The following is an 11,099-nucleotide window of genomic DNA, read 5'->3' on the forward strand; positions in this document are numbered from 1 at the left end:
AGTGATCCTCACAGTGACCTCAGCTTCCCAAGTGCTGGGATTATAGGCATGCACCACCACGCCTGGCTATATCTGAGATACAATCAGAACACGGACTCAACTAAGTAGCCCAATGCAGGCTCAAACTTGCAACCTTGTGAAGTGTATATTTAAACTAATCAATAGCAGAAATTCTTAGATTAATTCATCTTATAATTTAAGAAATTCTTTGAGCTACTTCCCAAGGACAGTAAGTAACCAGATGTCAGTTTATGAGAGATCTGTGATCTATAACAGGCAGTTCAGTTCTGGTATGGTGTTGGCCTCCCGCGCTCAGTACCCTCAGTGAACCAATCAAGACCAGGAAGGACGGCAGGCGCTCTGCCCAGCCCGGCCACCGTGCTGGGTACTGTGCATGTATCATGGGGGCCTGCATGGTTGAAGGGCTCACAGGGTGAGGAACGCCAGTGAGAGATGAAGACACGGAGATTACTAAGGTGCGGGTGGGGACTCGGGGCTCTGAACTCCTGATGGAGAGGAAAAGACCCCAGCAAAAGGCCTGGTGTTTATTTGGAGCGGAGAGGTGGGGTCCGTGCAGGTGCAGGCACGGGGCTGGCCTGTGCTGGAGCCGGGAGAGCAGCCAGGGTCTGCAGGCCTCCGTGGTCTTCTGCCGAGCCTTGCTCAGCACACCCTGTGCCCTCTTGCCGCCTGTTCTCTGGGGGCCACTCCGGCTTGCGGCTGCCACTGTGCTACACCACACACAGAGGGTCGCGGTCGTGCTCTGACAGGACCACCCGCACCCTGCTCTCCAGGCGCACACCCAGCAGGTCCCGCAGGTCAGAGAGAAAGCCCCGCTCCGTGTGGCTGTGTTCACACAGGATGACACTGATTCCTCGGGAAGTGGCATCCAAAACGTTGTGATGGGACATTTCACCTGCGGGGGGAGACATGTGCTTCACCATCATTCATGATCAGACAGCAGCCGCAGAAGCACGAGCTTGTGCCGTGTGGGAAGCAAAGGGAACAGCAGAACCACTTCTCTAAAAGGACTGGTCCAGTCTGCTTACACACCCTGCAACCGCAAAGCCAGCCCACCAAGGTTCCTCACTTCCTCTTGGCAACCTGAGCACACACTTATGATCCCAGCACTTGGGAGGCTGAGGCAGGAGGATCACCATGAGTTAAAAGACATCTTGGGCTACGCAGTGAGACCACTGCAAGTTTGAAGCCAGCTGGAACTAATCAGCCTCAAGTAAATGAAAACATACACACATAAAAGATAAGGAGATTTGCTTAGTTTTTAGTTTTTGAGGCAGGGAGTGCACAGGGCTCCACCTCAACTGCACCAGCTCAGGACGCGGACCACGCAGGACTCATGGGGGAGCTGGGGCAGCACTGACTCAGGTCAGCAGGACATCAAATTCATCAATCTATGTATCTGCCTACCCTGCAAACTGAACGAGAGCTTTCACAATGAGCTACATCCTCAGGCCTTTTATCTTTTTATTTTGATAGAATGGCTAAGTTGCCCAGGTTAGCCTCGAACTTTCGATCCTCCTGCCTCAGCCTTCCAAGTAGCTGGGATTACCATCCTGAACATCAACTTTTGAGATGATCCTGATAATGCTGAATTGTGAAATGATTTCCTCGCACTACGAAGACTGCAGTACATCCCCAATTCTTTCGTGTCTGCCTGTGTAATCCTGGCTCAGACAGGTCCTTAGCTATCTGTGTGTCCCCAACGCCGTCCTAACAGGGGTGAGCCCAGGCTGAGCAGTTCCCACCTGTGAGGTAGAGGTCAGCCTGCACCCCGTGCAGAACGCTGCTCCCCGAGCCGGCACACAGGGCTACGTCCTGGATTCGGGAGTCTGTAAGAGAGGGAAAGGAGGGGAGACAGTGTTTGGTATTTGCTGAAGCGCCCTGGCTCAGCTCACAGGGCGAAGAGGAGCCCTCCAGGCCTGCCGCACCCCAAGCTGCGGACTGCGCTGACGGAATTCTAAGGAACAGCTCTCTGCAGACAAGCAGCTCGCCTGCCTTGCGTGAGGCCAGGAGGCCCTGCCGGTCCACCACAGCAAGTGGTGACAGGGACGCCACCGCGATGGCAGGGCTGCAGCTGGATGTGCCGAGGAACAAACTTGCAGGCCAGAGCCAGCAGTGTCCTCGCAGGGTCGGGATCTGCGCACACACTACCCCGACTCGGTGAGGTGCAGGGGGTGAGGCAGCGCAGGCCTGGAGTCCCAGCACTTGGGAGGCCGAGGCAGGAGAACTGCCAACCTGAGCGCCACTGAGAGAACCTGTCTCAAAAACACAAAGCAGAGCAGCAGAGGAGGCCCCGGCCCCAGCACGGCCAGGCAGCGGGCCACCTCACACACACTGACAGGGCAACTCCCGGGCGCTCTGGCTTTAGCAGCAGGCGCTCCTGGGAAGCCTGGGGAAAGAGCAGTTGCTGTGGCCCTCAGTGGGCCAGAGCTCAGCAGCACCTGGCTCTGAACCCCTCCTACCTCTCAGAGCATCGCGGCCACCAGGACCCTGGCCCACTCGGGCACCGTGCACTGAGGCGTCCTCCTCCACAGCAGTGACCCAGCTGCCCGGCAGGGCCAAGCCGGAGCCCGAGCCCAGGGTGGATCTGTGTTGCGGGGACGGGGAGACACTCACCCAGGGTCCTTCCTGCTCCGAGCGCCAGGCGGACGTGGGACAGTTTCAAGTGACTCTTCACCCGCTCAACCACGGTGGCCAGGGACGCAGACTCCTGCAGTGTGCACAGCCGCCCCATGCCGGTCTGCAGCAGCAGAGGCTGAAGACAAACAAGACGCAACACTGTTCCCCCCTCACCAGTCCTGACACACAAGCGCTGGGCCGGCTGGGCGAGCGGCCCGACCGAGGTGACGGACGATGGACCGAACCACCTGCAGGTGGCTCAGCATCCTTACGGGAAACAGGAAAGGAACCGAGTCCGGGGAGGAACCAGAAGGGCTGGGCAGGGGTGAGCTGAGGTGAGTCCGCAGGGAGCAGGTGGGCAGCACGGGGAAGCTGATGGGGGACAGGCTGCGCAGGGCCTCGGCCGCCCACTCTGGAGGCACGGAGACCCCAGCTACGGCGGGCAGAGCTCAGGCAGAGAGGACAAGCGTGCTAGAGAGGGAGACAGGCAGAGCTGGGCTTCACAGGACCCCTGAAAACACCAAAGAAACTGAGAAAAAGAAAGGCGTCCGGGGCTGGGGCAGAAATACGGTTGTCACTTGTGTACAATGAATTCGAAATATGCGTGAGATCTCTAAGCGGAAAAGGTCTATAAAGTAGTTGGAAATAGGCATTTTTTTACTGTATTTTTCACCTAAAGAGGCATTCTAAGCTGTAAGAAAAGATGGGAGTCATCATCATACACATACCTATCAGGCCAGACAGGTAAGAGATCAAACCCGTGTGACCCTTGGGCTGGACGTTTAGCTCAGCGGTTCAGCCGCCTGCCTCGCAAGCCCAAGGTCCTAAATTTGATCCCAGATACCCACCAAAAAACCAACCGAACAACAACAACAAAAAACCTGGAAGGAATCCCAACATTTTTCCTGTTCCACAAGCTGGAAGAGATCCCGATGTCTTCCAGTCCCTGCTCCACCTCCCTCCCTCAGTGCCTTTCAAGATACACCGCAGAGAAGGGATGGAGCCCAGGGCCACACACGAGCTGCGCCCCGGCCCACCCGACACAACTGTTCACACACAAAACCTGCACCGTAACAGCTCATCCAGCTGTGCACTGGAGTCCGTGGGCCTCTGGCGCTGATGAACACACTGCAGGCCTGAGCAGCTCTAGAACAACCATCTTACCTTCTCCAGGGCCAGAACCTCGGTCTGCTCACGCAGCTGCCTGTTCTGGGACAGCCACGCCACCACCCGAGTCAAGGCCTCCTGAGTGCAGGTCACACTGAGCCGCGTCCGCTCCTCGCCATCACCCGTCCTGCAACAAGATCCTGGCTGGGACACACCGCAGCTGTACTCTGCTCCTCCCCGTACAACTCTGCCGTGAGACCAAGGGTCTGGGCCAGGCCACGCTGAGGCTTGGGCCACACGTGCGCCTGGACCTCTCTGTCCCGGCACACATCAGAGCCAGCATCAGAGCACCTGCGAGTGGGCTGGGCCCAGGGTAACTGTGAGGGAGGGGAGGACCTAGGAAGGGCAGAACTACGTCCCCAGACCCCTTTTAAAATCCCTGAGGCAAGATCTTCCTAAGTTGCACAGGCTGGCCTCAAGCTTGAGATTTTCCTGCCTCAGCCTCCCAAGTAGCAGGGACTACAGGTATGTACCACCACGCCCAGTGCATTTTTTCCTGTGGTAGTAAGGCGTTGTCTGCAATGCCTCCCTTTTGGTACCTTCTGAGTATTAGTGCTGGGGATGGAATCCTGGGTCTTCGTGGTAAGCTACATGGGTACCCCAGCCCTTTTTTCTTTAACTTTCTGAGACAGTGTCACGCTAGTTTCCTGGACTGGACTTGAACTTGTGACCCTCACACTTCAGTCTCCCACAGCGCTGGTATTGCAGGCATGTACCACTGTGCCAAGCTCCACATGCAAATTTTTAATTCAACAAACAAACAAATAAAACTTCATAACTTTGAGTACAAGACATAACATAAACCAAAAAGATTCTTTTTTCTTTTATTTTGGGGGGGGTAATGGGGATTGAACTCAGGACCTTGAGCTTGTGAGCCAGGTGCTGGAACCACTGAGCTAAATCCCTGGCCCTGAGAACTTTAATTTTTAACAGCCCTAGACAATGTTACTTTCTTCATTTTTGGTGCTGGAGCTCAAACCCTGCGGTAATTTTCTTTTTTCTTTTTTGGGGGGTACCAGGGATCAAACTTGGGCCCTTGCGCCCCAGGGTAATTTTCAAACAGCACTGAATACAAGAATTATCACTCATGTCCCATGCTAATCAGGACGAAACTCTGCATTTCTAATATTTCCCATTACCAGTGGTACAGGGGGTTCTTTGAATCCACCCTCTAAGAAGCAGTGCCCTAAAGCCTTTCCAGAAAAACAGGCAGCAGGAAAGTTGTCACCCAGGCGCTCTGGTTTCCACCTGGAATGTCCCCATGTCCCTGGGTCCAAGTCAGCAGGAAAAGAAATGCTTAAATCTATAAGCTGGGCATGGTGATGCATGCCTGTAGCACCAGCACTCAGAAGGCTGAGGCAGGAGGATGACCCTGAGTTGGAGGCCACCCTAAACTGCAAAGTCGGAAAAAAAAAAAAAACTTTAGCATATCATCAAAGGAAAGACTACACAGCACTTAAAAACAATGAATTCGTATGTACTTAGATGGAAAGATCTCTAAAACATCCCATTAATGAGAAAGGCAAATAGAACAGGCCTGACAGTACATACCCACAACCCAGCACTCTGGAAGCTGAGGCAGGAGGAACTTTGAATTTGAGAACAGACCGTGCTATGTAACAACACTATTTCAAAAAATAAGCCCGGCGTGGTAATGCACGCCTGTAATCCCAGCACTCAGGAGGCTGAGGCAGGAGGATCTCTGTGAGTTCGAGACCAGCCTGGGCTACATAGTGAGCTGCAGGTCAGACTCAACTACATAGTGAGACCCTGTCTCAAAAAACAACAACAACAACAACAAAAAGTCAAAAAATAGAACAAAACAGGGGCTGGGGATTTAGCTCAGTGGTTCTGCTGCCTTGCAAGCTCAAGGACCCGAGTTCGATCCCTGGTACAAAAAAAAAAAAAAAAAGAACAAAACAAAAAAGCCCCATATGGTGGCATGCATCTGTAATCCCACCACTCAGGAGGCTGATGCAGGAGGGTCAAACTGAATTTGTAGCCTGGCAGAACTACATAGCAAGACCCTATCCCTGAAGATAAAAAGGGGGCAGGGATTTAGCTCAGTGGTTCTGCCGCCTGCCTGGTAAGCACAAGTTCCCAAGCTGAATCCCCAGTACCAAAAAAAAAAAAAAGATAAAAAGAAATCAGCATGCAGGAGACTTTTTTAATGCCCCATGTGCATCTAGAGAGGTTCCTACTTCTCTGTAAACAAGACAACTTGAACATACTAGGGGCAGAGTAGAAAAACAAGGAAGACTTTTGTATGGTTTGAATTTTTTCATGTTTGATTTTCATCATTAATTTTTTTTTGGTACCAGGGATCAAACTCAGGACTTTGTGCTTGTGAGGCAGGTGGCAGAACCACTGAGCTAAATCCCTGGCCCATTAATTTGTTTTTTTAATTTCAACATCTATTCAGTATAGAAGACGTCAACAACTAAAATCTACTGAAAACCCCATGACTTGAGGCTCCTGAAATTTCCCCAAACTTCCCAACATATATGCCCATGATTTTACAGTACAGAATTTATATTTAAGGGCTGGGGATTTAGCTCAGTGGTTCCACTGCCTGCCTCACAAGCACATGGACCTGAGTTCAATCCACAGTACAAAAAAAAAAAAAAAACTTATATTTAAAAGTCAGGTGCCGTGCGTTGTAGCCCAAGCCTATAATCCCAGTACTCAGGAGGCTGAGGCAGGGGGATCACTGTGAGTTTGAAACCAGCCTGGACTACACAGTGAGGTCAAGGTCAGTGTCAACTACAGAGTGAGACCCTGTCTCAAACAAACAAACATAGCTTTGTACATTTTCTCTTTTTCTTTTTTCTCTCTGAGGGTCAAATCCAGGGCCTCAGACATGCTAGGTGAGGCCTTTAACACTAAGCCCTTCCTCACATGTCCTTTCGGAGTGCCACAGGTATGAGGGTACAGCAGACTAAAAGAAAATCTACGACTGCCCTAAAGGATTGACCTTGGAAGAGACAGTTAAATGTGTTTCCCTTCAAAGTCCTTGGAAGTCACTGATTTCCTGGGAACCGATCCGTTAGCCTCAGTTAGCACTGCGTCACTAGGTCTGCACTCTGGGAGGTAAACAACCACTGTGAACATCACCGGGGGCAGGAGAGGCCGTCAGTGCCAGCGCCGTGTCTCCCACAGGGAGATGCTCGGTGTGCACCCCAGAGCTGCGTCACTGTAGAGGACCCCACGGTCCTCCTGCTCCATACAGTTCTTGGAACCCAAACCCAGGGGAAGTGATTTCTTTTACACCCAAGCAGTACTAGGGTCACGATTCTAAATAAATACACATTCAAAAAAGAAAGATACCTAGCAGAAAAACTAGTGACATCAGCATCGCCGATCGCTTTTATAGCACACAGGACTGTGTCCAGGTCCTGGGAGTGTCTGACACTGAATTCGACTCGGTGGGTCCCCTCTTTGGGGTGGCTGGGGGCTCTGGAGAGACGGATGGGCCTGGAGGTACAAATGCCTAGGAGAAAATTGTGAGAAAATCAAAGTTTTCTGGGATTTTTGTTTTAAGGTGTAAAAGTAAAAAACTATTAATAGGCAAAATTTAAATAAGCACTTTTTTGGGGGATTTTTGTGAGATAGGGTTTTGCTATGTAGTTCAGTCTGGCCTCTAACTCACAGCAATTCTCCTGCCTCAGCCTCCTGCATGCTGGGATTACAGGTGAACGCCACCACGCCCAGCAGAAATAATCATTTTTTTAAAAATGCTTTTTAAAAAAATGATTTTCACTTTTTTGTTGTTTTTTTTGAGATAGGGTCTCACTATGTAGTTGAGACTGCCCTGGAACTCACTATGTAGCCCAGGCTGGTCTCGAACTCAGTGATCCTCCAGCCTCAGCCTTCCGAATGCTGGGATTACAGGTGTGAGCCATCACACCTGGCTTCACTTTTGATATAATACAGATACACATACATACCTTTCACATAAACATCACCAGTTTCCATAACATAGGGATTTGGTATAAACAAAACTGAATTCATAAGAAAAAAATAAATTATCCTAAATATTTAAAGAAATGAAATTCATTTTCAGAATTATTTTTCAGAAAATTAAAATGTCGTTTTGGATGACATATGGAATTGTCTACTGCTTATTAAATTACCCATATAAACTATGGTTCAAGATCTAAATGCTCAGCCTGGCACGGCTGCACACACGTGTAATCCCAGTACTCCACAGGCTGAGGCAGGAGGGTACCACAAGTTTGAGGCCAGTCTGGGCTACACAGCAAGACCATGTCTCAACAAAACAAAACAAAACAAAACAAGACACGAACGCACACAATCGGATCGCATCACAAGATCACTACATCATCAAGGCCCTGGCTCACGATGAGCCTGGACTGAGAGCTCCTCACTGCTGGGCACAGGAAGCATTCGATAAAGCCCGATGTCGATTTAATCAGCTGGGTGTGCTGAGCCCTGAGCTCAAGCATCTCCAGCACCTAGCACCGGGCACTGTGCCACACGAGTGAGGGTTCCCAGAAGCTGGTCCAGCTCTGCAGACTTGTGTCCTCTTCACGCATTAGCAAGAATGTTTTCTCTTCCAAATGGGAGCTACTTGCCAAGTTTCAACATTATTTTTCAATATACAAAAACAGAGTAACACTCTCAGCCTGAAAACTGTTAAAACTCACTGCAAAGACACCAAAGCCTCACCGAGACCCCTGGCCAGCCAGGTGTTGACGCCCTGGGGCGCGGCATCCAGGGCCGTGTGCGGGGAGTAGATGGCAACTCTGGCCTCCAGCGCGCGGACCACCAGGCGCTCCTTCCAGGTCCCCCAGGTGACGCGCGCGAGGGGCTGGAAGATAGGCGGGTGGTAGGAAAGGACCAGGTCCGCCTTCTCGCGCAGGGCCTCCTCCAGCACCGCCTCCGTGAGGTCGTTGGTCAGGAAGAGCGTGTGCACGGTGTGCGGGGGGCTCGGCTCCACCAGGAGCCCCACATTGTCCCAGCTCTCTGCGAAGGAGAGGGGCGCGAAGTCGTTGAGAGAAGAGACGACAGCCTTCAGATCCATGCCGGAGGAGGAGCGGGCCCTGGAACAGGCGAGCCGGACTGCTGCGGGCACCAGGCGCCCAGGAGACGCCAGCATGCAGGCACCAGGCTCCAGCGAGTACCTGGGGCCAAACACAGGAAGGGGACTCGTGGGGCTGCAGCCGGGGCCTCCGCAGGGCCACACTCCGGTGAGCCGCGCCCTCCTGCACACGCGGGGGCACGGCAGGCTCTGGTCCCCGACGCAGGAACGTCCACCCTCCTCTCCGCCACTTCGCCATCCCTCCCTCTCAGGAGCCCTCCGACTCCCACTCTCCTCCTTCCGTTTTGTGGTACTGGGGATGCAACCCAGCGCCTTCCTGCTGAGCTACGGCCCGGCCCTTTCTTGTTCTCATCCAGGCTGAGCTTGAACTCACGATCCTCCTGGCTCAGCCAGGGTGATAGGTGTGCATCACCACATCTGGCCCTAAAGAAAACTTTTGTTGACAAACCTTTTCGGTGCCGATCCCCAACCCCTCAACCTAACACTCTCATACTGTGACAATCCTGTTCGTGTTTCCTTAATACGCTGAAGCTCCGGGAAAGGGAGCGATCTTTGCCTCGTGGTCCCTGCGCTGCCAGCACCAAGGGCTCGCTGCAGGCTGACTCTGCTCAGCGGAACTCCCGGCTGGTGGCACGGATGGGCACCGAAGAGGAGGGCTGTCCGCAGAAAGGAGGCCCAGCACAGGGCAGGCAGTGGGTGAAGTCACAGCGGGCCTACCGCACCCACAAGGGCCAGGCCCAGGAGCTCTGGTGGAGGGCGCTCTGCGGATGCTCTGCAAGCCTTCTGGACCCCTGCAAACGACAGGGAAACAAACGCAAGGCCGGCAAAGCACAGCGCGAGAGCAACAGGGCGAGAGAGCAGGGCAGGGAGAGAAAGAAGGAGGGAGGACATCAATGCGGAGCGAGAAAACCCTGCTTCTAAAATCTGAACACGACAGAGCCGGGTGTACTGCCAGGGCACACCTATGATCCCAGAGCTTGCGAGGCTCAAGCAAGAGGATGGCTTGGCATTCAAGGGCGGACTGAACTACATACTGAGACCTAGTCTCAAAACTTAAAAAAAAAAAAAATAGTAATATTCCAAAATTGGTCAAGTTAAATCACTAGAACAGATGATATCAACCCTATTTTTAAACTTTGTGGCAGGCGCAGTCTCAGTTTGGAGAAAAACAAGGCCCCCAACCCCTGTTGACACTGAGCGAAGAACAGTGGGAAATTCGCTGCCGGCCGCTGAGCCGCCCCCTGCTCTTCCTCCCTTCTCCGCTTGCCCAGCTCCATGAAAACCCTGCACAATAGCCGAGCGTGGAGGCGCACGCCTGTAATCCCAGCACCCCGGAGGCTGAGGCAGGAAGATCGCTGTAAATTCGAGACCAGCAGGGACTACATAGTGAGTTCCAGGTCAGTCTCAACTACATAGTGAGACCCTGTCTCAAAAAACAAAACAAACAAACAAAAAACCCTGGGCAAAAAACTAAGAGTCCCTCTCAGAAAACCCCCCAAACCGGCTTGTCTCTGGACTTCTGTCACCATTTTAACCTCGCACTCGCTATCCATAAACATTTTTGTTTTTGAAGAAAAGCATCTAATTGTATGCACAATTATTAAGAAAGCATCCAGGCGTGGCCCACGCCTGTAATCCCAGCACTGAAGGCTGAGGCAGGAGGCCAGAGTTGAAGGGCAGCCTGGGCTGTACACTGAGACCTGGCTCAAGAATAAATAAACCATACAGTCGACTATTAATAAAATATCTATAACCTAAACATTTTTATTTCCTTTTGCCAGTACCGGGAATCAAACTCAGGCCCTTGCGCATGCCCTGAGTTACATCCCCAGCCCTATATAACCCAACGATTTCAAAAGCAAACTTTTTTTTTCAAATTTTCTATTGCAAAATGAGCCTAAGAAGCGGCGGATGCTTAACCCACGACTGAGGCGAAGTGGCTTGACAGGATGCAGGTCTCGGGAGGTCAGCGGCCCAGCCCGCGTCCTCCGCAGGGCTCTGGCCCGCTGTGCGGCCACAGTCCCCTGCCCGCCCGTGCCTCCTCCGCAGCACCAGTGACCGCGCCCGAGGCGAGGAACACACGTACCGCCAGCGCCTCCGAGAGCACGCTGCTCACCAGGCCGGAAGCCGTCTGTACGCTACACTTCCGGCCCGGCCCGCGCTCCCGGGTCCAGGGGAGTGGGGGAGGGGCTGAGCGGAAGTGGCCCTCTCTGGGTGAGCAGTCTGCCTGAGC

General features: G+C 52.7%; 1 protein-coding gene across 6 annotated transcripts; it reads right to left on the bottom strand.

Annotated features, from left to right (window-relative positions):
* Positions 1-634: 634 nt before the first annotated feature.
* On the bottom strand, positions 635-11,069 carry Nif3l1 (NGG1 interacting factor 3 like 1). Of its 6 annotated transcripts, none has more exons than XM_010617570.3 (8): positions 10,953-11,069; positions 9,423-9,657; positions 8,494-8,948; positions 7,132-7,294; positions 3,802-3,931; positions 2,635-2,773; positions 1,764-1,847; positions 635-913 (listed from the first exon to the last, which is right to left on the bottom strand). In XM_010617570.3, exons 3-8 carry the CDS (start codon positions 8,921-8,923, stop codon positions 729-731), a joined length of 1,131 nt encoding a protein of 376 aa, XP_010615872.1. In that variant the 5' UTR covers positions 8,924-8,948; positions 9,423-9,657; positions 10,953-11,069; the 3' UTR covers positions 635-728. The 6 variants fall into 6 exon arrangements, with proteins under 6 accessions (XP_010615872.1, XP_010615868.1, XP_010615870.1 ...); XM_010617566.3 differs by having other exon boundaries at positions 9,360-9,657; XM_010617568.3 differs by lacking the exon at positions 9,423-9,657.
* Positions 11,070-11,099: the final 30 nt, after the last annotated feature.

This window comes from Fukomys damarensis, unplaced genomic scaffold (genome assembly GCF_012274545.1).
Source record: "Fukomys damarensis isolate Sample0158 unplaced genomic scaffold, DMR_v1.0_HiC HiC_scaffold_26, whole genome shotgun sequence".
NCBI lineage: Eukaryota > Metazoa > Chordata > Mammalia > Rodentia > Bathyergidae > Fukomys > Fukomys damarensis.